This window comes from Tauraco erythrolophus, chromosome 10 (assembly GCF_009769465.1).
Source record: "Tauraco erythrolophus isolate bTauEry1 chromosome 10, bTauEry1.pri, whole genome shotgun sequence".
NCBI lineage: Eukaryota > Metazoa > Chordata > Aves > Musophagiformes > Musophagidae > Tauraco > Tauraco erythrolophus.
The window spans coordinates 28,714,475-28,737,684 of record NC_141474.1 but is presented as its reverse complement, the minus strand read 5'-3'; the positions used below and the strand labels follow the sequence as shown (position 1 = coordinate 28,737,684).

The following is a 23,210-nucleotide window of genomic DNA, read 5'->3' as shown; positions in this document are numbered from 1 at the left end:
GAAGTTTGACTTTTTTATCCAAACGAAGCTATTTAGTCCTGAAAGGTTCTTACTAGTCGTCTTGGTTCTTTTTAGTACTCCCAGCTAGAATTTTATGTTCCCCAAAACTGTTACTGCTCTAATAGACTATGTACTTCCCAGTATCAAGCCAGGTGCGATAGAAAAGATCTGAGTTACACTGGGGAAATACCCACTGTTAAGAGACCTGCCTTTTTGCCCAGTCGATTTGGAGTGATCATTAAGAGATTACTGACAGTGCAGGGATTTAACTCAGAATGCAAAGAACTGAGGGGTATATATATATATATATATGTGCTTTTGTGAGAGGATTGTGCATCTTGGGGACAGATGAATGTGTCTTGGTACACCACTCTTCTGGGTGATGGAAAGAGCTGGTACGTGGCCATCCTAAAGAATAATGGTCACAGAGGCATAAGAGGTTTTGGGATAAGCAGTTAGTGCCCCAAGAAAGGTTTAGTGTTTCTTCAGAGGTACAGTCTCTTAAGAAATTCTTGGTCATATTTTCCACTACATTTATAAGACACGGATGCGTCAAACTCGCCTCTTTTCAGGCGAACTGTAGTCTGTATCTGGACCCAGGATCTGTATGGTATGATGCTGCCTGGTTCAAAAAGAACAAATAGCACTCAGCAAGAAGCTCTCCACTAGGCAGTCTTACACAGCTAAAAGACAATCTATACTTTCTGTCCAAGTAAGAGAATTTCTTCCTCCTCACGCTGCACCTCATGGCAGAGAACTTGGGAAAGGAGCAGAATCAGAGATACTCATGCAGCAGCAGTTCCTCAACTTGCTCTTTCCAGCTTCCAGATCACTTTAAGTCTTGAATTGTGCAACTCTGCTGGTGTTCCCTGGAGCAGAGGAGCGCATTCTACTGGGTCTTTAACCTAGGGGTTTAAGGACTGTAAACGCATGCTCAAGGCCATTTCTTCTATAAAGATGATGTCTGATATTTCGGGATTTTGGGCATTAGATATGGTTATGAAATATATTTAGTTTAATAATCGAAACTAAATGCCATAACAAGCACAGCATGCAACTCATGGTCAACATACCTGACCAGTCAAGCTCTTCTCAGAATAGAAAATTGATATTTTAGTTTTCTGATTATTTGAAAAATAGCTTTATCTATTTGCTTCCAGACAGATCCAGTTGACTATGTGGAAAGCCTCTGTGAGAACATGCAGTTGTTTCCAAAAGAGGATTTTCTGACAGGAGATGAGCTCTTGTTTGAATACAAGCCTGAGGTAAATATTCTTTGAACTCTGATTACATGTTTTGATGTAAGGAAAACACAGGTATACTGTGTAATGTAGGCACATATATAGGCATATAATTAAGCATCATACAGGCACAGGTTTTGCATTAATTGAATCACTCTTATTATACTCAGAAAGCAAATCTCCTTTTTTGTAAGCTTGTTGTGTCTTGTTCTCCCTATGTTCAGACTAAGAAATCGTTGCCAGGTCAGGCAGAGCCAGAGTTGCATTTGAACTGAAATATTGTCTTGAACTTGTAGATCATTGCTGATGCCCTTAACCAGCTCAGTCCTCAGAGAGCCAACCTCGTTTTGCTGTCTGCTGCCAATGAAGGCCAATGTCATCTAAAAGAGCGGTGGTTTGGAACGCAATACAGTGTGGAAGGTAAAACAGCAGCAGAAACTTAGAGACTGTCTGATGCATGCGTTAAGAGATATTAAAAGAGTGACAAAATACAACCACGTGGAAGTAGGGAAAGGAATCCTCAGTGCTTTACTGACTTCGTCGTTAGTCAAATACTCTGTCCTACTCAATAATTAATCTTCTCTGTTTGGTATCAGTTGATTCCAACACCCTAGTTTACAATTGTTTTAGGAGGTGGGGATCCCAGCGAGCCCTCCACTTGGCTGGTGCTCATGTCCTGAACAGAGAAATGAACACAGTGAAGGACAGGACCTATTGGTAGCTGGTTTACTAATGCACACAGGCTTGATTTAGTTTTTAATAGGACTGCTTCAGTCCTGCTCTAGGGGCGTTTGTAGGAAGGGATTTAGAAAGAGTTGTGATGAACCGGGTGACGTTAAGAAACTCCTACGGTACTGCAGATCTTCACGGAGAAAGCTAAGAGATGGGATGACTGGCCTAGGAAATAGGATACTGTTACCTTCCTGTTGAACTAAATGCATTTCGTGTTTTTTAATAGATATTGACAAGTACTGGAGTGATTTATGGGCCAGTGACTTTGAGTTAAATGAGGATTTACACCTTCCAGAAGAAAACAAATACATAGGTAAGGCACCTGAGCATGAGTGAAATCTTCCCCTAATAATTTATTTGAGAATTTGCTGTGATTTAGAAACAATCTTTATTTCCACCTGCACATCAACCTGGTTTTGCAAATTAAAAAATGAGAGCTCTGTTCACCTCAATTTTAATTAATATTATTTTATTTATAAGCTTGAGAACTGAGTTTTTGTAAGATGTAAACATACAGATCAGATAGCCATAACAGAGCAGGCCTCACACAACCAGTGAGAGTTAACACAGAGCTCTGGACACCCTAGAAGAGAAATTTTATTTGCTTAATCCTGCTGATTTTGAAAGACATCTGGCTTTGTTGGCAAAACCAAATGAAAATAAACCCATAACTTGTATCCTGGAGGAAATGCAACATCACCGTTTCCGCACTGCTTTGGAGCCACTGTTCTGGTGTGGAACTGAAAAACAAATGTTCTTTGGGTCCAGGAAAGCATTATCACATATACTTTAGCAAATTGGCAGGAAAAAAATGTATTTTGTTGATTATTTTGAAGACTTTCGTGCATGTAGCCTGGCTGTGTCTGGGAAACCCACTAACTTCTGGTTTTGGTTTGTTTTTTTTCTTTTTGTTAGCCACTGACTTTGCTTTGAAAGTTGCTGACTGTCCTGAGACGGAATATCCAGTCAAAACACTAAGCACACAACAAGGCTGTCTCTGGTATAGGAAGGATGATAAATTCAAAATCCCAAAAGGTAAATGCCTTAGAGCTTTCTGAAGAACAGGAAGTCCCTGTTCTTACCATCTGGAATTTATTTGAAGGCAAATAACCCATGATAGTGCTCACCACTTAAACTCAGTTTTCACTGTCAGCTCTTCTCTGGTCCTTTCGATATGTTTATTAGCTACAGTAACAGAGAAGCAGGTAAACTAGCTTGCAACAAAGAAACCCTGATGATACCTCAGGTTAAAATGTGGAACTGCTGAAATATACCAACTTCTGAGTGTCTCACCATGGACAGAATTGGGCAGAGAGAATATGATACTGAGACAGGGCTTGAGAATGAAGGAACATGTTAATCAGAAGAGATTATAGTCTCTTAAACGGAAAAAAAGAAATATAGCCTGGTTCTGAGACAAACACGGAAAACATTGCTGCTTTCAAGCAGAATGTCACAATTTTCAGAGTCTGTTAAACAGATGTTTCGTGGAGTTCTCTTTTTTGTTTATATTGGTCACATCGTGTGAGTCAGTATTCTGCAAAGCACAGCTTTGTATTTTCTATTATTTGGATTTTTAAGGGAAGTTTTTGGAGTGAAAAAGAGAAGACGCTTGATGATGACTTAATATAAGCAAAAACGTATTCTTGTAGCTCAATGACCATTTTTGTTAGACTCAAATTGTGACCAAAGAATAACCCGATGGAAATATATTCGACTTTAGAAAGTTGTCACTCGTTATACAATTGCTCATTTAAGTTTCTCTTTCCCCACCAGGTTATGTTCGTTTCCATCTGATCTCTCCATTGATACAGCAGTCTGCAGAGAAGTAAGCATTGTACTATTTGTACTTACCTTGCAGAGCAACTAAATTCCCATACCTAGTGAAAAACCATGGAGAGAGATTAATTTTAAACTGGAATAGAATAAGGCTTCTTTTCTGATGTTCTTACGCTTTCCTTGTGGTCTCATCGGTAGTTCAGTGAGTGGTTCTGCAGCCGTTGCTGTAGCCGACAGATGTATAGGAGTTCAGTGGCGTGCTAAGCCCCAGTGCAAGTTTTGGAAAAATTAATGTCACAGCAGCAGTGCACATAGCAGAAGGAAGTGCTAAGACAAGGAGTTGGTCTTGAAAAGAGCGGTCTGCAGTCGTGTCCCGAACCGGCAACTTGAGAGCCTCTAGGAGCAGATGAAGAGACTGTTGGCAGCATTTAGAAACCAACTGTTTGTTAGACCTCAGGATGATAGCTCTGCACTTCTGCTGGTCTCAGGCCAGCATTGCCATTTCCAACAAATTCCATAGTTTTATCATAAGCCTGAGACCTGCACAAGTAACGTTTTGGGAAAGTCTTTATAAATCTGTTTTCATCAGGGCTTTGTTAGTTTGAACTTTGAACTGGAATCCAGGCAATAACAAAAATCTGAAAGCACAGACTGCAATTTCCACATTGTGTAGCCTGATTTGCTGTAGCTTATTTTTTTATCTTGATAGATAAATAATCATCTCACTACTCAAGTCTTCAGCATAACCGAGTCCATCCATCCCCCATTCCTTTACACAAAGTGATTTTTCAATGTTTTGAGTGTTGGCATGTTACAATGTGCATTCCTACTTCACAGAAATCTTAAATCATGTGAATCTGGAATCTCATTCATTGCAAAGAATAGTTGAATGTCAAAATAATTTTTAAGTAATGTCAAGTGCTTTCTGGACAAAGGGAAACTTGCATTCTGTATTGCCAGGTTTGTCGAAAATTTCTTTTTGAATCTCATTTTACTCAAGTATTCATTTCTGTTGGAGAACTTCTTGTGTGTACCATCAAACTCATTGAGCTTGATTTTTATCGTTCTTCTATTCCTTCCTTTTTTTCTTTAACTCTGCCCTTTTCTCCATCCAGCATAGTTTTGTTTGATACATTTGTAAACATCCTTGCCCACAATCTTGGTGAACCAGCTTATGAAGCAGACGTTGCCCAGTTGGAATACAAGTTGGTAGCTGGAGAGCATGGCTTAGTCATTCGAGTGAAAGGATTCAATCATAAACTACCTGTAAGTGCTGCTGATATTCTAAATACTTTCATGCTTGCTGCTTTTCAGCGTATGTGCTTATTCTCCTAGCAGCTGGAGCCTAGCTGGCTGGAGCTTGGCATTTTTATATGGGTTACTTTAAATTGGAAAATTCGTGTCTCTGTTCAGATACATGATAGTGCATGAAATGCTTTTCATGTGCTTACGTGTATAAAGATGTCATTTTATTCACTTAAATAAGCTCAAATTACTGACCTTAGCCTGACTTAAGAGAAATCTCCCTTTAATTAAAAGCTGTGTCTCCGTTAAGACTAACTGTGTCTGAAAATAGGTTTTATTTACAGTTTGACTTTGGAGATGCAGCTTCTGAACATACTAATTCTGGGTGCAGTTTTTCTTTGTTGGGTTGCTAAGAGCTTACGTTAGGAGGATTGAGGGATCTCTGTTCCCGTTCTCTAAACGCTGGCCCTGTAAGACACGGCAAGCACAAACAGGGGACGTAGAGATGGAAGAGGAGGGAGCCACCAGGCTTCCTCAGACTTTCATTGCAGGAGCTTGACTGTCAATCATCTGTCAGACTTATTAATGTGAGGTTTAACAGGAAAAGCCAGAGATGCAAATGGCACGGTCTGAATATTCTTTTTTAATCATGAATGTTGCTCTGTTGTGATGCCACTGTGCTGGTCAGCTGTAAAAGGGGAAACTGGAATATCTAATACAGAAATGTTGGAGTTACAGGCTAGGTTTGTTTCAGTAGAATGTGGAAACTCCTGTTGATTTGGGATATTGAGCTTATTTCATTCACTTTCTAAAAATCCAGTCGTTTTGAAACTGACTGTAATTTGGTATAGAATTGTTTAGTGAAGAATGTCTGACAGAACTGAGGAATGTGCTTTAGTAACACTGTGTCTCATGTTGACCAAATGATTGTGGTTTTTTAATTACTATATAGGATTAAGTTTAAATGAGTTTTGTTTTGTTTTGTTTTTTTAAAAAGACTTAAAACTGTTTTCGTTACAGCTTTTGTTTCAGCTCATCATTGATTACTTGTCTGACTTCAGCTTTACTCCAGCAGTTTTTGAAATGATAACAGAGCAGCTGAAGAAAACATACTTCAACATCCTCATCAAACCTGAGACTCTGGCCAAGTGAGTTCTGGGGGAGGGCGAAAAGTGGCTGCACAGTAAGTGCTGAGGTTGAGCTGAAGAGCTCAGGAATTGCTGCTCTGTGCTCACGGAGGCTGGTTCCAGGGTTAGTTTGTGGCTTAGAGCTCAAGCAGCTCTGCAACCAGCATGTCAAATGTGTGAGTCAGATTGGACATCCCAGTAACTGCTGTTCTGAAGCCACCTGTGGCCAACAGCAGGTGCTGAGGGAGGGCAGGATCAGCCCACAGCAACGCTCCTGGGGAGCGTCTCCCTGTCTCCAGTACGGTGCCGAGTCAGACGTGGGATCTCTTACGTTAAACAGCTCTCGATGGCCTGTGGTTTTGTTTTCCTTCTTGCATTGCAGGGATGTGCGGCTCCTGATTTTAGAACACGGCAGGTGGTCCATGATAGATAAATACCAGACACTGATGAACGGCCTTTCCATTGAGTCACTCTCGTCCTTTGTTAAGGCTTTCAAATCACAGCTCTTTGTAGAGGGTCTTGTGCAAGGAAACTTCACGAGCAGAGTAAGTACAGCTTCAGCAGCTGACATGCACTGAAACTGGTTCTTAAAATGTGCTTTTACGCAGTTGCCACAACTCCAGCACTCACCTGTCAGCTAACTGCCTCTTCTGTACTGGCAATCTGGAGGCTTGCTGGTACAGGACAGCTTCATCTCCCAACACCTCCGGAGTGCTCCTCTGGATAAGCCTCTGGGGAGCCCATAGTTGCCGAGTCGGAACAGAGGGTTGTTTTTGGGTTTTTTTTCAGGAATTTTGATTTAAACTGCAGAGAGGGGAAAATGTAGTGGAAATACACCTGCAGCCTGTTGCCTCTGCTGCCTCTGTTTTTAATATTTTTTGCTCTATTGATATATTTGATATTGAGAAATTGCTGTGGTGGTGCCACAGAGGAGGTTTCCCTCAGAGTACATTTATCCTGGAAATTTGATTGCCTACTTGGTTTGATCAAACCTCAGTGAGGTCCAGTCATCTTTAGTCTTCAGTTAAACACCTGCACTATTCATTGAAGTCGTCTGCCCTGGGACTAGGTCACACACACACAGTCCTCTCAGGCTTTTTAAAATCGGGTTGTAATGGGGCTTATCTCCATGTATCCAGCGTCACTGAGTGTCCATGTGTGGCATGGGAGAGAAACCTGCAGTTACGATTTGTGCCAAGAAGTTTGTCTTAGCTGGCGGTGCTTGTCCTCAAGCTGTTGAAAGCCTCCTAAAGAAAATGTGTTAATGTCCTTTGGGAGGTCAGGTTCATGTAATGTCAGCTGTCCCCTCCTGAGCGGTGGAACAGGAGGAGGTCTGAGGATCTAATCATGATTAGCTAAGAACATTCATTCAAAATGCTTTTATTGCTGCAGCCTCTGTGTGAACGAAGCTCCTTTCACAGTGGCACGCGCAACTCTAACCCCCGCATCAGTTTTACTGTTTCTCTTATTTCTCCCATTTCTTCCACTTAAGCCCAAGGGTTTCCTCCCCTGAGCTCCAACTTCAAGCACAGGAGTGGGGCTTTATCTCCTCCTGTGTGCACCCATTGCTGTAGTGATGCCTGACGCTATGTCTCTGTCTTCTGCATTCTCCTTGTGGAGAAATTACAGTGCAGGAAACTGCCTGGAGGCCGTGTGCGTTGCAGCGTGGTGCGGAGGTGTTGGGGGCTTGGGATAAGGCGAGGGGGCAGGGACACGGGTGGTGCGGCAGAGCTCGGCTGTTCTTTGCTTGGGGGGACGCTTTCTCAAGGGATGCACTGTGGCCTGTGGCTGAGAATTGGGCTAATAATTCTCTCCTAAATAAAACTCATTTTCTTGCTTTCTCTCCCAGGAAGCAAAGGATTTTCTGAATTACGTTGTTCAGTGAGTATCTCTTGACTCTCGCACCACTCATTATGCAGAAACTGTAATCGAGTTAAGATTCTTTGCTGGAGGAAGGGGGCAGGGTGGGAGCAGTGCAGAAATTCCCTTCTCCCCTCCTGGATACAGGGCTCCTGGTGTTTGCGGGAGGTGGCCGTTCAAGCAGAACATTGTTCTGGTTTGGGGAAGGGAAAAATAACGTCAGACCGAGTGTGTAAAGGGCTGGGTGTTGTATTGGTTTTGGCTAAGATGTGAGCGGGCGTTTGACGCTGTGCGGTCTGTGCTCCCTTCAGAAAACTCCAGTTCGCTCCCCTGGCCCATCCCTGCCCTGTTCAATTCCGGGTGGTGGATTTACCAAATACACATCTGCTCTGCAAGGTGAAAACTCTCAACAAAGGTGATGCCAACTCTGACGTGACAGTCTATTACCAGGTAACACGTTAGCTTGGTGTGTACTGGTCTGTTCCCTCTGGTAGCTGCTCGTGCTGCAGCTGTGCTGATGTCCCAGCCTGGAGAGCGGGCTCTGCAGAGGGACATGACAGAGTGCACTGAAACCTCATGTATGCACATGCCCTTGGCCCGAGAGGCTAAACCCAAGTGGGCTCTCAGAGTGTCTGGTGTTCCCTAAACCAGCATCTTCCCCTCCTGGCCCGTGCTAGTAGCTGAGTTTGTGCCGAGGTGATTTCCTGGTGTACTCACCCCTCATCTCATGGTCCGGGGCTGAGCCCCTCCCCTCGCTTCCAAAGGCTGTATTGAGGCCCCTGTGGAAAACAAGAACTTCCCAATGAATTGTAATGCAGGGCTGCAATCCAGGCTGAGGTGTGTGCCACAACTGTCACCTTGGTCTGAACTATAGCATTTAACTCCATGAAATCACCCTAAATTCTTCATTTTCTTTCTAGTCAGGTGCCAGGAACCTAAGGGAATACACCCTTATGGAGCTGCTTGTGGTAAGTTAGTGCTTGTGTCTCCTAACTCCCCAAAGTGTCCTCCCTGAAAACAGCGCTTGGAACTGAGATAAGGCCATGGGGCTAAGTGGTACAGAGGGGACAGCAGATACCTATTGCTCACTCCGAATAAAGTTGTGAGTGTTTGGGACAGGATCCCCCAGCTGCTGCAGTGACGGACAGTGTGGAAGACTGTTCTCTGAGCTCCTGACTCAGAAGATCGAGACCTCTCGTAATTCAGTGGGTGTAGCTGGAGAGGCAGAACTTCAGTTGTTTTCACATGTTGTGGTCATGTGTCCGTATGGAGCCCGAGGGGTGGCTGCAGAGGAGCGTCGCTTCTGCTGTAACGCACTTGTGCTCCATTTCAGATGCACATGGAAGAGCCTTGCTTTGACTTCCTGAGAACCAAGCAGACCCTCGGGTGAGTTCGCTGTGGAGGACAGCTCCTACACACCTGCTTTTGCTGTTCCCTCGTATTTTTACTCTGGAAACCCTTCCAGCACAGTGGCTAATTCCTCAATTCTTGTAATGGAAACAGCAACATAAACACATCAAAACCAAGAACAGCCAAGTTGCTTTTGACTCCTGTAAGAATTGCATCTATTACCAGTGTGTTAACTCAGAATTATTCAGCATAAAGTTGTTCCTTCTACTGCCTGAATCAGCTCCCTGTTCCTCAGGGCTGTTTTCACAGCGGCTCTGTGGTGACTAGCAGCCTCCCTCAGAGGCACCCTTCTACCTCGGGAAACTGGAACAAGCTTTTCACAGCTATAGGTCTGTCACTGGTGAATTAGTCTGTGGGAACACAAACACAGAGACTGACAAGCTGAAAAGGATTTCTTGAAAATGAGAAAACCTGAAGTGGAGTGATGCAGGAAATAAGGGAGACTATTGAGAATTTGTATCTGAGATTTTTCTTTCTAAAATACCAACATTATTTTAACTTGTAGCATGTTCATAGAATCATAGAATGGTTAAGGTTGGAAGGGACCTTAAAGATCATCAAGTTCCAACCCCCCTGCCATGGGCAGAGAAATCCTCCACTACACCAGGTTGCCCAAAGCCTCATCCAACCTGGCCTTGAACACTTGTTCTGTAAATGAAAAGTTAATTGTCCTTGTGGAATGACTTTATTGTTCTCCCCTCCCCCCTCTTATTTCTTTTTTTAAGCTACCACGTGTACCCTACCTGCAGGAATACTTCTGGGATTCTTGGCTTCTCGGTCACAGTAGCAACCCAGGCAACCAAATACAAGTAAGTGTGTGCTCCGTGGTTAATGTTGTCACCAGTGCCAGGCCTGGGCTGCGGGGAGCAGCCAGCGCCTGTTCCTGGTGCCTCTTACTGCACCGTGTCCCCTACGTCCCCCCAGCAGAGGCTCGGGCAGTAGGGCCTGGCTGACACAGACCGGCTCTGCTCCAGGAGGCATCTCCTGGGTCTGCCAGCCTGGGACTCGAGGAATCAGGTGGCCGTTCTCACTGTGTTTTGCTGTGTAAAGTATCTCCGTAAATGGCAGCTGTTCCTGCTGTTGTCCAAATAAGGATTTTAGCACAGGAAATTTATGGCAACTGAGTTTAGAAAAGTCCAGCTTAACAAGGTGACTGGTGGACCTGGTGTGTATTCAGGCACTGAACATCTGAGCGTCACGGGATAGAGTGAGGTATCAAACTAACTGCATGACTGTGTTTACATGGCATATTCTGTATGAGTGCTGCAGTCACACAACATCCAGCTGAAGAATTATTGCTGAGAGTTTAATTTCATGTTCTGTTAGATTGATCACAGCTGATTTCCGTTTGCTTTTGCTTGAGCTCTTCTGTACACCTGCTGTCAATAAGAGTTCACACCTGTTTCAGACCACGGAGGTGTTTTTCTAATTAACTCCTATGAGGGGAGTGACGCAAGACCCCAAAGGGAATGTCAAAAGAGCAGTCCTGGCCTCAGCTTGTGACGCTGCTGACAGTTGTGACAGTGGCAAAACCAACACCTAAACAAAGCAATAGCCTTAAGCTTCCTAAAACTGCAGCAGGCCTGACTTGAGTACGGACACGTAATCCGAAGATGAAGTAAAATATCCCCCACTGCCCTTTTGAAGCTGTTCTGCCAGGAGAGCTAAATCTGTTGCCAAGTAAATCCTGTACAGCCGTTCTTCTGGCTCGGTTTCAGCAGACAGAACAATATTATGGTTTTGTTCAATGCTGAGGCTAATTACAGGTGTTTCACCTGCCAAAGTTGAAGGGGTACAAGAAAAATAGGCAATTTATGAAAAATAATGCTGTGTCAGTGAAAGTTTAATTAGCACAAAGTATTGCTGCCTCTAATTTTTACGTTTGGATGACACTTCCATTTCTGAGGTCTCTGTCATCTGTGAAGGTTTTAATGTTTCAGAAACCTCACAGTCCATCACATCACATGATTTTTCTTTATTTTTTGTCTTAATCCCATAGAAGATAACTATTTATGTGCAGGGCTCAGGACTGCAGTTGGGGTTCCGGATACAGCACACTCCAGCGTGTGGTGCTGCTGATGGGGATACCAGAGCTGAGGTCCCTGATAGCATCACAGCAGCGACTCCTCATGCTGCTTCGTTATCAAAAGTCCCTGTGCTTGAACAACACTTAGTGTAGCTAAAATCAGCACTGGTTTTATTCCCCAATACTAGGGAAGACAGAAGAGGTGGTGTTCACAGGTGCGTGAGCTTTTCAAGGGGGAAGGGAAGTGAGCCTGTCCCAAACATTCCCTCATCATTTGGGGGCTGTTCTGCTACTTTACCCCTCAGTATTGGTTTTTTTTTCTTTTTCCTGCCTAATTTAATTACTTAACTCTCTTTTAGTTCTGAATTGGTTGACAAGAAAATAGAGGAGTTTCTTTCTTGCTTTGAAGAGAAGATCAAGCATTTAACTGAAGATGCTTTTAGCACCCAGGTAAAACTTGATTTTGAGAAGTTCTGCCTTGAACTGCTAAATGACACCAGAACTGGAGGATTTGGTTCCATCTATCTGGCATATTTCTGAGGTTTTCTGGACAAAGGACTCACTTTTAAATCCTGCCTCTTGCTCCATTCTGCAGTCATTCTCTAAACATTGGCTCTCTGGCCACTTACAGTTAAGTTTGAAAGCAGTGAACTACTTCGTTAATGTAATTTGAGGTTTTTTGGGTTGTTTTGGTTTTTTTTTCAACTTCAGTGAATGTGATGGTAAATTAAGGTAGTTTTAAATTAGAACTAATTGTTTTGTCTTTTTCAAATGTAGGTTACAGCGTTGATAAAACTTAAAGAATGTGAAGACTCCCATCTTGGAGAAGAAGTAGACAGGAACTGGAATGAAGTCGTGACACAGCAGTATCTCTTTGACAGGCTGGCCCGTGAGGTTGGTGGTCCCTCCTTGTGGTTAAGTGATGCCAAATGGAACACTCACACCTCGTTTTTTGCAGCAGTTTTAAATGCAAAGCATGAATGCAGGGATTTATGCTACTCATAACACACTGATTCTAAAACTACATGCTATTTTAAAAACAGTCTTTTATCTGAAGGGATATAGTTTGTAGAGAAACCATTTTTTATGTTTAAAATTATGTGAATCTCCCCTTTGCTACTTGAACCTCATTCCTGTGGGTTTCAGATTGAAGCTCTGAAGTCTGTTACAAAATCAGACCTGGTCACCTGGTTCCAAGCTCACAGAAGCAACAAGAAGAAAGTGCTCAGCGTACACGTGAGTGTTTGTCAGCTCCATGTTGCCAACTTCTGAAATGCCCAACTTTGATAACCCAGAGTCCAGTCAGGGTGTAGTAAAAGAGCTCTGTCCTCTGAACTTTTCATGTGGTGGTTATCCACATTACTGCTCATATCTTCTACATTTCCAATCATTATGGTTGTTTGAAGTGCTTTTAAGTATTTATATTTAATTGTCAGGGCAGATGAACGCTGAATGAGATCCAAATTCTAGAAGCTTAGAGTCAAATTTCTTTTTTGGTAACTTTTTTCCAGGTGGTTGGATATGGAAAACATGAAGGGGACGCAGAGGTTACAGCTGTCTCAGAAGTACAGAATTCTTCATCTGGTGAAATACCTCATCTTATTTTCTTGCCCCCATCATCTTTGATGACTAACGTTACTTCCATCAAGGACATCAAAGCTTACACATCAACTCTGAATGTTCTCCCTTACCATAAAATATTAAAATAAAATCAACATCTTGCCCTGCACTGATGTGTAATACAGGTGCTTTCTGCAACATAAACATTGCAAACCTGTTTTAATAAAAACAGGGCTGTAGTGTTAGCTGGGATGAAGACATCCCTTCAGATACAGAGGAAGCTTTCCTCAAGTAAGTTTCCAGCCAACCTTTCTCGTTAATCTCCCAAATTCATTAAGAATAGGCACAGCCTTGACTTCCAGCTGGAGTGAAAGGAGTTTCCCTCACCACCAGAAGGATGCCACATTCTCCTCTCCAGCTGTCTGAAGTGGTGGGCTGTGCCTTGTTTTGTGTGTCATTCCTGCAGTGCGGGAGCAGTTGCTTAATAGCAGTTACAGCTCCTCAAAGGCTCAAGCTCCACAGTTCTGGAGGAGGCACAGGGTGGGTAGGAAAGAAAAAAAAAAAGCCTACAGTTTCAATCTCACACTGCTTCCCCCATCCTGTTTTCCTGTATGTGCAACATAGACAAAATTGAGATGAAATAGAATAAAAGCTAGACTTAACTGTGGAAAGAAAACCAGTTTGATTGCTACATATAGCTACTTACTTTCTCAACCATTATTTAATTTCAAGCAGAAGCACAGAAATGCAAAGATTCCTGAAGCGCTGGTGGGCTAGTATAGAAGCAGGGCTGGATGTAGATTCCATAAAAATTCTACCGTGGGTGCTGCAAATTCTGCTCCTTTCGCTAGTTCATCAACTAACTACTTTACAAAGTAGGTTTAGCAGCAAGGATTCCAGTGGGAAAAAATACCACTAATACATTTCACATAAAACAATTGATCATCACTCAGCTGAAAAAAACAGTCTTGCTGCAAAGGTTTATTATGAAATAAATAAAAAGTCCATAATAGAAGTTTGAAAAATCTATTTTATGAAGCTTTAAGATGCACTGAGTGGAATTATCTATGGTTACATTTTAATCTCAAAATAACAAAGTTATTTTGGGCAAGACACTGAAATGCCAAAAGAATTGATTATCATACAGGTGGAAGATAACATTGACGTAGCGTTTTCTAACAAATTGTCCCATCAAAGGAATCCTCATATTTACACATTGCAAACATTAGCTAGATTTAAATGACGTCTTGCATTTTGTTTCTTGGTTTTTAAATACGTAGGACCCAGGAATATTATGCAACTGATACCAATGCCATGGCCTTCCCAGTGGTTATACAAAGTGTATCTGCTTCTCGGCCCAGATCCTCCGTGCTTTAGAAGCATCAGTGACAGGGCTCCAACAGCCTGCCTTGGAAGCCGGAATACACTACCTGTATAGCAGAGTCCAGTGTCAGTTACTGCACAGCCAAGACGTTTCTTGTTTCGTGTAATTGCTTATCTGCATCAGTAAGTCCAGTATCCCTGAGATAGGAACCACTGTAGTTGGAGGGGTCAGGTTCTCCAGACGGTACGTACGTGATAACTGATGACTATCTTGGTATCAGATGTAAACTTTGCTAAGCCAAGGCTTGAATGTGTTCTGGTTTTATAACCCACTTAATGTTTGCTGGCAGCAAGTCGTTTCAATAGTGGCTCATCATAAACCCAGCATTCTCCATCTTCATGGAATAACTAGAAAAAAGGGAATAATCGGATGTAAGCTTTTTATGACTAAGCTGGAAAGGAACAAACGCTACAGGTTAGAGGGCACTGACACTGTACAAATAAAGCTCACCCTTGTTTCCCATGAGGTCTCATTCTCCTTTCTGGCTCTGGCTTCGGCTCTTTGTCTTTCTTCAAGCGCATGCTTTGCAGCTGTGGCTGCATCGATGTCTCTAATTTTCAAGTTGTAGGTTACATCTTTCCATAAGCTTAAAAAAAGAAATGGGAATGGAGACTGCTTTATAAAAGCAAAGTGCTACAGGGTTGTAGAAACATATTACTGGCTATTAAGTCATCCGTATTTGTTTGAATTAAGGTCAGTCTCACTTATTGAAAGGGCAGAAAAAAATCCCAATATATATTAAACCACAACGGCACCATCTGTCGCCAGGAATGAGGAGGCCGTAGTGAAGCTCTCTGCACCTCCCTGGTAAAGTTGGTCCCTTTGAGGATGGGATCAAGAACTACGTTCTCCTCTTCCCTGTTAAAACCCCAGCCTGCTTGTACCTTGGTTCTGTCCTGCAGCACAGGCTACTGAGGAGCACAGTTCATCCATGCAGTGAATGGATTACACGTATCATTAGTCAGACTCTGTACTGCAAACTTGCATCTTAACTAAGGGAAAAAAAAGTTATTTTGCCCGTTTAACTAAAGTTCTTACCAGCGAGACTCAAAGTCTTCTTGGTCCTCCAATTTCCTTACCTTCTTCTTAATTGTAGGCATTTTCTTGGTATCTATAAAGACAGCATTCTCCTAGAGAGTGAGATTTAAAAAAAAATAAAAATAAGTTCTTTAGCTAGACTTAAAATTTCTATACCCTCACACTCTAGTACAGTGGTTGTCAGGAGATACATGAAAAAATATAATTCTTTAGATTCTTCTCCTGGTATAAAAATCAAGTTACCTTAAGAATAAATTAACAAAGTAAATTCTAGCCCAAATTAAGCATTCTTGTGATCTTGTGCCGCTTCATAGGAGTTCCTGACTATTAATGTGTTTTTTTTTTAAAAAAACAAAAAAAAAATACAACAAAAAAACACAGCACAAAAAAAGCACCAACATACAATTTAAGCACAATCTTCCATTTCTGGTGAAAAGCAAAAAGAAGAAAAAAAAGCTGCTTTACCCCTGTTGTGTATTTTGCGTACATGACACCATTCCATTCTCCTTCAATTGAGCAGAAGGGTTTCTTGTCATTAGGAGAACTAAACAGAAAGAAACAGTCATTTCTCAGTTGTACTACAGCAACTGAAAGACCCTAAAGGATCAAAACTTTATCCCAGTTGCTGTAAAGTCTGTTTTATATCAGCCCTTAAAATGTCCATCACCAATACAGAAAAGATGAGGGTTCTGTTCACAAGTGAGAAGTTTTGTATGAATTAGTTCAACTGGGTAAATGTTAAAAGGAAGTGCTGTTCCAGGATAAGACAGGTCTTGCCCTAGGGCTGTATCTGTTTAGAGTCTAGGAAACTAGTTACTGGCTTTCAAAACAGATTTAGAATGATGTGTTTAAACTTAAAAAAAATTCACAAACTCAAAGCTTCTTCCCCAGACTACTGGGAAACACGGACACTAGTTCACAAATGACATCTATCAATGTGTGTCCAGAAGCGATTTAAAACCTAGTTATGGACCTCATTTTGTCAACATCCACTTACTGACATTGCAGCAGATCTCCAGCTAAGATGAGAATCTCCACTGAATTCTCTGCTGTGGGCATGTGCACAGGGTCTAACCAAAATCCACCAAACCACAGGTACAGATAAATAGGTAAAAGTCTGCAGCAGCACTTTAACTGACATGCTATGAACGCAGCAGTGTTACAAGGTAGTTTTAGGTATTTTTATTCAGTATTTTTATTTTTAGGAAGGGTAATGATGAAGGCATTTTGGATAACTCAGCAGTGAAAATTTAAGTTCCTTTTGGTCACCAGCTGAGACCGTTTTAAAGGAGGACAAGGCAGGACGTGGGCCTGTGCAGGTTTCCTCTCACAGTTTAAAATGGCATCCTGTGGCAGGCAGTCGTGAGCTAAGTTATTGAGTAGTGTTGTTTCAGTATTTTACACTCCTGACAGTCTTGAAAAAGCACAGCCGGCATTTAAGCAGAGAAAAAGTGAGATTAACTGAAGAAACCTGCTTACAAAATTTCAGCTGTAATTCTGTGCTTCTTTCCTCCATAAAATGGTTTTGTGTGGAAGACGATGGAAGCGTTATAACCTGTCTTTGAGCAATTAATACTGCATTCTCCACCAAGTTCTATCCATGGCACAGTGAGAATAGACCTGCAATTATAAATATATGTATGTATTCATAACCTCTTAACCGACATATTAAGCATGAAATATTACCAGGCATTAAAAATTAAAATACCAAATAGAGCATTTACTTGCCTTCCATAACCATTGGGAAAGGTCAAAATATAGTGTTCATCGTAATCTAGGCATGTGACGCACCCTATTAAAGAAAAATAAAAATAGATTTAAAAAACACTAAGCAAAACCCCTGCAAAAATTTTATAATGATCTCCTGAAACACTTTGTTAAAAACAGGTACCATAAAAAGGAAAGGTGAAGAGCCTTATTCTCCATCAGTGCCGAGAACACCTAGCTTCTAGAGAGGGCAGGGGCGGCTGTATTTACACAAAAAACTGAGCCCTAAGTGATTTCAGCCCACCAAGTGTGCAGAAGGAATCTCCGATTCCTACATACAAAAGCTCTAGTTACATAACTTCAAACATTCCTAATGTTCAATAGGATGACTTTAAATAATTTCTGTAAAAATTCTAGTTGCAGAATGTAAATTTCTCTTCTGTTGTTAAACTTACACAGACGTACCTTGCCCTATGTTATGAACCCCAATAGACATTCCTAAGAATTTTGACTTGGTCCATATGTGAGCATTGAACTGTATCCTCTTGCTAAAACACTCTGCGTAAAATGCTGAAACTGAAGAAAAAGATATTAAAAATATATATTAAAAGGCATTAATACTATCATTTCCAAATTCATTTATCAGAAAGTATCTCAAAGTGCTTCACACTTAGCGTGGCAACAGAATTTGCAATTTGTTTCTCACAAAAATAGTTTATAGAGAAAACCTTCAGCTTTTAAATTTGGCAAGAAAACGTAAATCCAATAATTAAACAAAGAGCTAACTTTACTGTTGCTCCTATCCAGATGCCATCTCTATTAGCAAAGTTATTGTCAACTTACTTGGAGGATGATGAGAGACCTGCTCTGCCACAAACGTTACACTGCTTCTACTGACCCAAGGAACTGGTCCTTCTGAAACTGGCTCCTGTGTGACAGGAGAGAGGATTTTCATCACTGACTGTTTACAAAACACTGGATGCTTCCAAAAGAAATTGCTTCTATGTTTAAAGGCTTCTAAAAACGTATTGCAGTGATTTTAACGTATTTGTCAGTTTGCTAATTTGGTGGGGAATAACTCCTTACTCCTGAAACTATGATGCTTTCTGAAGAACAGAGTTTCTACTCTCTTGTTTTTAAGTATAAACGTATTTGGGGAGATGTCTCCAAGAAAAACAGTTAAACTGAAAGTCATGTATAAACCCAACTATAAAATAATATTTAAACTTACTTAATTTTTATTAGTTAATAAGAAGCAGGTGGCAGAAACAGTTTTCAAGTTTTGCTTCTGAGAAAGTCTGATATGCATGTTAATAATGCTCAGATTATACGTATAACAAAACCATGACACGATATTCATTCCCTGTGGCAAATAATGAAAAGTGTAATTCACTGTTTGAAGCAATGGAAGCACAAATCCAATATTGCCTTTATGGAGCAAACACGAGGCCAAACATTCACCTCAGAAACAAGAGAAAGATTTTAGCAAACAAATGGGGGGAAGCAAATGAAATGGGAAAAAGACATGCTTTACGTCTGAACAATCACACGTTTAGATATACTACACTGAGGCTATATGGAGCATCTAGAAACAGCACTTCCCACAGCATCCTTTGTAAGTTCCCAAGTTGAAAAGCCTGAATAAGGTGTTAAAAAAAAAAAAAAGAAAAAACAACAAAAAACCACACCAGGCTGCACTGCAAGTGCTACAGCTTTTCTCTAGAACCAGTGGGGCACTGTGTTGACTACAGTTCACTTGCCTAAATCTCATTAATCCTTGAGTCTCACTGAAACTTTGTTAAGTGAGAGAAAAGCTCATAACACTGGTAGATGATTTCAGATTACGAGAGTGGCACTACTGTTACTGTCCTTCACTTCACCAGACATACTCCAAGAAAGTACAAAAGGAAGAGTAGCAGTCAGACACAGACGTACAACTAAAATATTATCCAAGCTCAGAATCCAAACTTGAAAAGTCTACAAAAAGATTTTAAAAGGAAAATTAAATATACTGGAGAAACTGCACTGCTTTCTAGGCTTTAATGAGGAAAGAAACCCTGCTGTTAAAAATACAAGAGTTTAGATAAATTATTAAAAAAAAATAAAAATCAGAACTTTGGAAAGAAAGGAATTCATACTCAGTGCTACAAAATAGTTCAGGAAAAAAGTGAACGCTTTCAACATGTCAAATAGTTCTTAAAAAACTAATAACTCAAATTTTGTTAGGCAAGATATTTTAAACCTCCATCCACAGAAAAGGAGGAAGGGGGGGAAATCAGTTAAGAAATTGCCATAGTTTGTTGATTTTGCTACTTAACACAGTAGCAAAAGTGACGTTTCCATCAGTAAATCAATAAATCTTTGTGAATTACTCGCCTGCATTCTAGGCACCAAAAAAACCACCACAGGAAACTCACCATATCATCTTCACCTTCAGTGCCTGGCAACACCCAATGACATCGGAAGATCTCGCCCAGAATGGGATTGTAAGGCTTTTTAGCAACTGACCCTTTTCTTCCTGCATGAAAAGCTGAGAGGTACCATTTAACCACTTGCACCATTCGTTCCTTTGGATCCTTCTGGTCACTAATGCTACATGGACCAAAAGAGAGAAAAGAAGGACAGGCAAAATGAAATACAAGCAGATACCTCAAATACAGGAGAGCTTTTTGGATGTTTGGCCGTTTCACAACTAGAAGTTTGGCTATTTTTCAAGTTTGGATCAAAACCCAAGCAATATTCTTCAAAACTACCAACTTACTTTTGGCAGCCCACAAGGGCCATAAACAGATCAGAACCAGTTAATGCTCCACTTTAAAAATCAAATACCTGACAAATAAGTCGGGATGTGCAAAAAAGTCAGCATACATTTCCAACAGTGATCTTCTTTCCAGGATAAAAGTTGGAAGAACCACCTAGATGGAGAAAAACAACTCTTACAGATCAAGATCCTTTAACACCCTGCCCAAAAGCATTCTACGTACCAACTGTAAATAGCACACAAAGCACCCGAGGCTCCGTGCCCCTGTAAGCTGATTGTGTTCTCAAACTTACCAATGAGTTCTGACACAAGCAGGTCAGTTGACATCTTCTATAAAACTAAGATTTAAGAGGAACTGTCTCGTGTCTTACGTATGTTCTAGTCCCACTTAGAGTATATCCAACTACTTGGCTGAGCTTATCAAAAGCTCTTCTTAATTATAGTAACATTTATTTAATTTCACCTATACGTACACTGTTGATTTTCAGTTATAGTCAAAATCTCATTCCATGTAGTCATATCATCTTATGTGCCTCTTTGCTACCATGATGGTTAATCTCTTCCCTACTACTTTTCTTCCCCAACAGCATTTGCAAATTCCGTTCTTGCGGATCTGCCGTCTGCTTCAGTGCGGTACAGACCACTGCTGAACGGGGTGCTGATTGCTGTTGTTGACTTAAGTCATGCAGATAAGATGCACACCCATGATGCTTCTTGGCAGCTTAACTCGATATCAGTAATTTTCAACTATTCCAGGAGTTCTCAAACCAGACACGTTTTGGATGAATGCCTGTTCAGAACTGCCAGAAACCTTTGCTTGTGAACTGCTGCCTATTTCTCCAGAAAAGTTTAAAGTTTATCTTTTTACTGTCTATTGTTAATTCCAGACTGGGAATTTAAAGTCATCCACTTACGGAAACTAATGATAGCATTGGTCTGTCCTACTCTTTTTCAATCTGGAATGAATTGTTTAAATTTAACCAAGCTGCCTAGAAAGATCAACACCTTCAGAACGCCGTTCATTCAGCCTTAAGACAGACATCAACATGAATCACACTGACAGAAAATCCAACTCTCTACTTGCCAGACCTACATGTAGCATTTTAAAATACACAAGCAACTTACTCAACGAGATCTCAATTAAGCAAAGCATTTCACTATATGCTTAATTTCCCTTTTTATTTTATTTATGTCTTACTGAATGTCACCATACACTGGGATCTTGTAGATCTTTGTTCTAGGAAGCTAAAGACAGGATAAATGTTAATACTGCATAAAGCATTTCTCTTATCTCAAATTTACAGGTACTCCAGGTTCAAAGAGAACAACAAGCTACTTTCCACGGCAAACTATTGTCCCAAACAGATTTTAGCAGTTGGATATATTTATTCTGCCTTCATTTTCCCCCTCCCAGTAACAACTCCAATTAAAAAAATACCATGCTAGAGAGATTCTAGCTTAACTAGCTCTTAGAACAAAAATAGAGTTAAATTATTACTTTAACATTGAATTGATTTACACAGAATTCAGGGTTTACTCCCCTCCCTTCCCCATGAACAGTCAACAAGTTTACCTTTGTTAGATCCATTCCTAATCTAACTTGTGACAATAGATGCATAATAACACTCTTGTGTTCTTCCACTGATTCTCCTTCCCCATCATCATCTCGATCATCAGGAGGATCAAAGAGATCTACAAAAAACAAATTATTTTTGTTTTTCTCTAAACCTTCAGACTGTATTTAATTAGCATATTTATTGGCTGTCAAAAAGATCTTATTTATAAAACTAAGGCTTTTACATCCTACAATTCAACAATCTTCCATTAGTAAAGAAACAGCAGATAAACCTTGTCACCTATGTATGATCATACATATATTGACACAGTTTACATACAGATTAACAATCAAGAGCTCCTTACTGAAAGTTCACACAGTCCACTTACCAGCATCGTTAGTCCCATTAGACATGGAAGAATTGAGGGACTCTGTGGTATCTGGACGTTTCAGACTACTTCCTGTGCTGCTCCGAGTCAGGACTGCAGCAGACCCTGAAGAACTGAAGAAGAGTCACAAATTCTCACGATTCGCAATTAAGTAATTCAGAGCAAATTATTATAATTTGGTATACACAGACATCAATTCCCTAAGCAGTTTACTGATGGACATTAATATATGTGCTGCATGCTAATTCACAGAAAACTTAAAATCAGCTGTAGCTGAACGAATGGGAAAGCCTGCAGTCTAAGATAATAACGCCTGAAGGCATAAAACGGCTGACTAATTCCTCTTTGAAATGTGTATCATCTCTTCAAATTAATGTTCTGATTCATAAAAAAGAACAGTAAATAGAGATTTTGGGGAAAGGCACTCAAATGTTTTAGTAAATGTAAGTAGGAATTGGCTATTTACCAATGCATATGAAATACACCACAGCCTCAGATTCAATCTCCGAGCTGGTGGCTTCCCAAGTTTGGTTTATGTTAGAGTTTTGTCAACATATATACTCGATGGAATGGGAAGGAGCAAATGAGGAAACTGCATCCCTCACAGGTAACTGTGCTGGGGCAGGGGGTAATCTTACTCTGCTGCACAGAGTGGCTTTTTTGCCTCCCCCTACCTTTATTTTTGTTTTGTTTTTTTTTAAAGCCAACGTGGCTTATTTGCTTATTTAGCTTAACCAACTTCTGCAAGCAGACAAGCCATACCCTTGTAGATGAAAACTGTATTCAGTACACACTGCATGCTTTCAGCTACTTACTCCATACATCGCTTTGGGGAAGAACTGCTCTGATAGAATTCATCAGCATCATAGAATTCATCCTCACTGCTTGAGTAAGAAAAATCTGGGACTGTGTTTGGAGACAGGTTGACATGGCTTGGAGAGGTGAGACTGCTGCTAGGTGCTGACTGCCCACTTCCTATGGAGTATTAAAAATTACAGATTTAAAAAAAAAAACAAAACACAAACAAACAGATGAGTTTAAAATCCATCAGTTCTAACTTATAAGATTGTTCAAATCTTGGTCAATGAAGACCAATACAAACTCAGAAGGTATGGTATCTTACAAAATTAAAAGTGATCACTAGTCAGGTTCATATTCAGTTTTATTTAACAGATAACAAAAGAAACATCATAAGGAAAATCAAGAACACAGAAAACAAAATTACTGAAGTATAAGGACATGTTTTCCCCCTCCCAGTAACATAGATTCATAGTATGATTTATGCTGGAAGGGACCTCTGGAAGTCACCTGGTCCAACTCCTCGCTTGAGCACATGACAACTTCAAAGTTATACCAGTTTGTTCAAGATCACACCTAGTCAGGTTTTAAATATCTC

General features: G+C 40.8%; 2 protein-coding genes across 7 annotated transcripts in view; one reads left to right on the top strand and one right to left on the bottom strand.

The window, feature by feature from the left end:
• NRDC (nardilysin convertase) overlaps positions 1-13,149 on the top strand; it is a 30,191-nt gene extending 17,042 nt beyond the window's left edge. The window contains exons 15-31 of the mRNA XM_086617476.1: positions 1,161-1,265; positions 1,538-1,661; positions 2,200-2,286; positions 2,889-3,008; positions 3,750-3,801; positions 4,868-5,018; positions 6,018-6,145; positions 6,507-6,669; positions 7,974-8,005; positions 8,296-8,434; positions 8,905-8,952; positions 9,318-9,370; positions 10,120-10,203; positions 11,780-11,870; positions 12,198-12,314; positions 12,567-12,656; positions 12,932-13,149. Coding sequence (XP_086473602.1) covers positions 1,161-1,265; positions 1,538-1,661; positions 2,200-2,286; positions 2,889-3,008; positions 3,750-3,801; positions 4,868-5,018; positions 6,018-6,145; positions 6,507-6,669; positions 7,974-8,005; positions 8,296-8,434; positions 8,905-8,952; positions 9,318-9,370; positions 10,120-10,203; positions 11,780-11,870; positions 12,198-12,314; positions 12,567-12,656; positions 12,932-13,129 — 1,782 coding nt within the window. The 3' untranslated portion in view covers positions 13,130-13,149. The remainder of the gene's footprint in view (positions 1-1,160; positions 1,266-1,537; positions 1,662-2,199; positions 2,287-2,888; positions 3,009-3,749; positions 3,802-4,867; positions 5,019-6,017; positions 6,146-6,506; positions 6,670-7,973; positions 8,006-8,295; positions 8,435-8,904; positions 8,953-9,317; positions 9,371-10,119; positions 10,204-11,779; positions 11,871-12,197; positions 12,315-12,566; positions 12,657-12,931) is intronic.
• Positions 13,150-13,203: 54 nt separating this feature from the next.
• OSBPL9 (oxysterol binding protein like 9) overlaps positions 13,204-23,210 on the bottom strand; it is a 66,356-nt gene continuing 56,349 nt past the window's right edge. For 3 of the 6 annotated variants that reach the window (XM_086617482.1, XM_086617483.1, XM_086617480.1), the window contains 13 exons: positions 22,630-22,789; positions 21,815-21,927; positions 21,444-21,562; positions 19,939-20,024; positions 19,523-19,701; positions 17,953-18,030; positions 17,575-17,685; positions 17,131-17,194; positions 16,882-17,022; positions 15,868-15,946; positions 15,403-15,494; positions 14,815-14,950; positions 13,204-14,711 (listed from right to left, as the gene is read on the bottom strand). In XM_086617482.1, the coding sequence (XP_086473608.1) occupies positions 14,637-14,711; positions 14,815-14,950; positions 15,403-15,494; positions 15,868-15,946; positions 16,882-17,022; positions 17,131-17,194; positions 17,575-17,685; positions 17,953-18,030; positions 19,523-19,701; positions 19,939-20,024; positions 21,444-21,562; positions 21,815-21,927; positions 22,630-22,789 (1,433 nt within the window). In that variant the 3' untranslated portion in view covers positions 13,204-14,636. Of the gene's footprint in view, positions 14,712-14,814; positions 14,951-15,402; positions 15,495-15,867; positions 15,947-16,881; positions 17,023-17,130; positions 17,195-17,574; positions 17,686-17,952; positions 18,038-19,522; positions 19,702-19,938; positions 20,025-21,443; positions 21,563-21,814; positions 21,928-22,629; positions 22,790-23,210 lie in introns of those variants that run through there. The other 3 variants (XM_086617478.1, XM_086617479.1, XM_086617481.1) reach the window with 2 other exon arrangements.